At 21.9% G+C, this 1,176-nt stretch overlaps 1 protein-coding gene across 1 annotated transcript; it reads right to left on the reverse strand.

Moving 5' to 3' along the window:
* Positions 1-135: 135 nt before the first annotated feature.
* Positions 136-912, reverse strand: PCYB_007480 (CYIR protein; the record flags this gene model as incomplete). The annotated part of the gene is made up of 4 exons (XM_004228166.1): positions 136-423; positions 474-540; positions 692-719; positions 897-912. The coding sequence occupies 4 exons, from the start codon at positions 910-912 to the stop codon at positions 136-138; spliced, it is 399 nt and encodes a 132-aa protein (XP_004228214.1).
* Between the last annotated feature and the right edge of the window lie 264 nt (positions 913-1,176).

Raw genomic sequence — 1,176 nt, forward strand, 5'->3', positions numbered from 1 at the left:
TAGTAAGGGAAAAATTATATATTAATAAAACGATAATTGTAATATAATAATTTTAATTTGAAGGTGTATAATTAATATTATATCATAATAATTGTATTTTCAATAAGTTAAATTTCTAACTTTATACAAAATAAATTAAAGGAAACAAATGAATGATATAATAATAGACGTAATTGTTACAAGAACAATAATTCTATCTCCTTTTGTGTATGGTATGTATATGTCTACATTTTTATATTCAGTTCCATTCTTCATATGTACATTATATGTATTTCTAAAATCTTCTAATGCATCATGGTAATCCTGGTAAGTGCCATCTTCATGTTTCGTTATGTACGTTAAATAAGAATTTGAACATTTCAGAGAACATTTATATTTCTTATATTTTTTTGGTTTATTTGATGCTTTATATGCATCAAAAACCTTGTATGTGTAATTATTTCATCAAACTTTATATACGTTTCATATTTAACATCCTCTGTATGCTCTTTACATATTAACAAATCGAAACAATTCTCATCATACAATTTTGGAAGTTCACTGTACAGTCATAAGGTAGTGGAAATAGAAAGTAAATTATTATTTACTTTATCGTATAGCAAGTAGTTTAATTATTTGAATCATTTTGTTATATCAAGAGATTTAGAATTTACTTTTACATAATTTAAATAGTTCTTATTTTTGAACACACCTTCCAAAAACCTTATTACCGACCCTACCTTATATCAGAATCGAATTGAAATCAAATATAGTCTGGGCATATTTCATTAATAGAATTTTCATCTGTAGTGTTGTTATAATATATGTCTTTACATTTACAATATGAACTTATACAATTATACTATGGAAAGAAAATATAGTAGAAAAAAAAATAATATGTATTTATTATAATGAACATCTATTTTTATGCATTATTAAAAATGTAAAATATTTTAATATTTATTATCATAAGGGCGTACAATGGAAACCTCCAACTTCGAAGACAATTTAATTATATATTATAAAATTAAGAGAAATAATTAAATTTATTTCATATGAAAGAATATTCAATATATGGGTGTATAACACAGTAATATATATTTCTATAGATTACTTCATAAAAAATGTAATTCCGTACAAAAAATAATAGTTTTTTTTCAGTTTATTTAAATTTTTTGAAAAACATAAGTGTTATTA

Source organism: Plasmodium cynomolgi (genome assembly GCF_000321355.1).
Source record: "Plasmodium cynomolgi strain B DNA, scaffold: 1323, whole genome shotgun sequence".
Taxonomy (NCBI): domain Eukaryota; phylum Apicomplexa; class Aconoidasida; order Haemosporida; family Plasmodiidae; genus Plasmodium; species Plasmodium cynomolgi.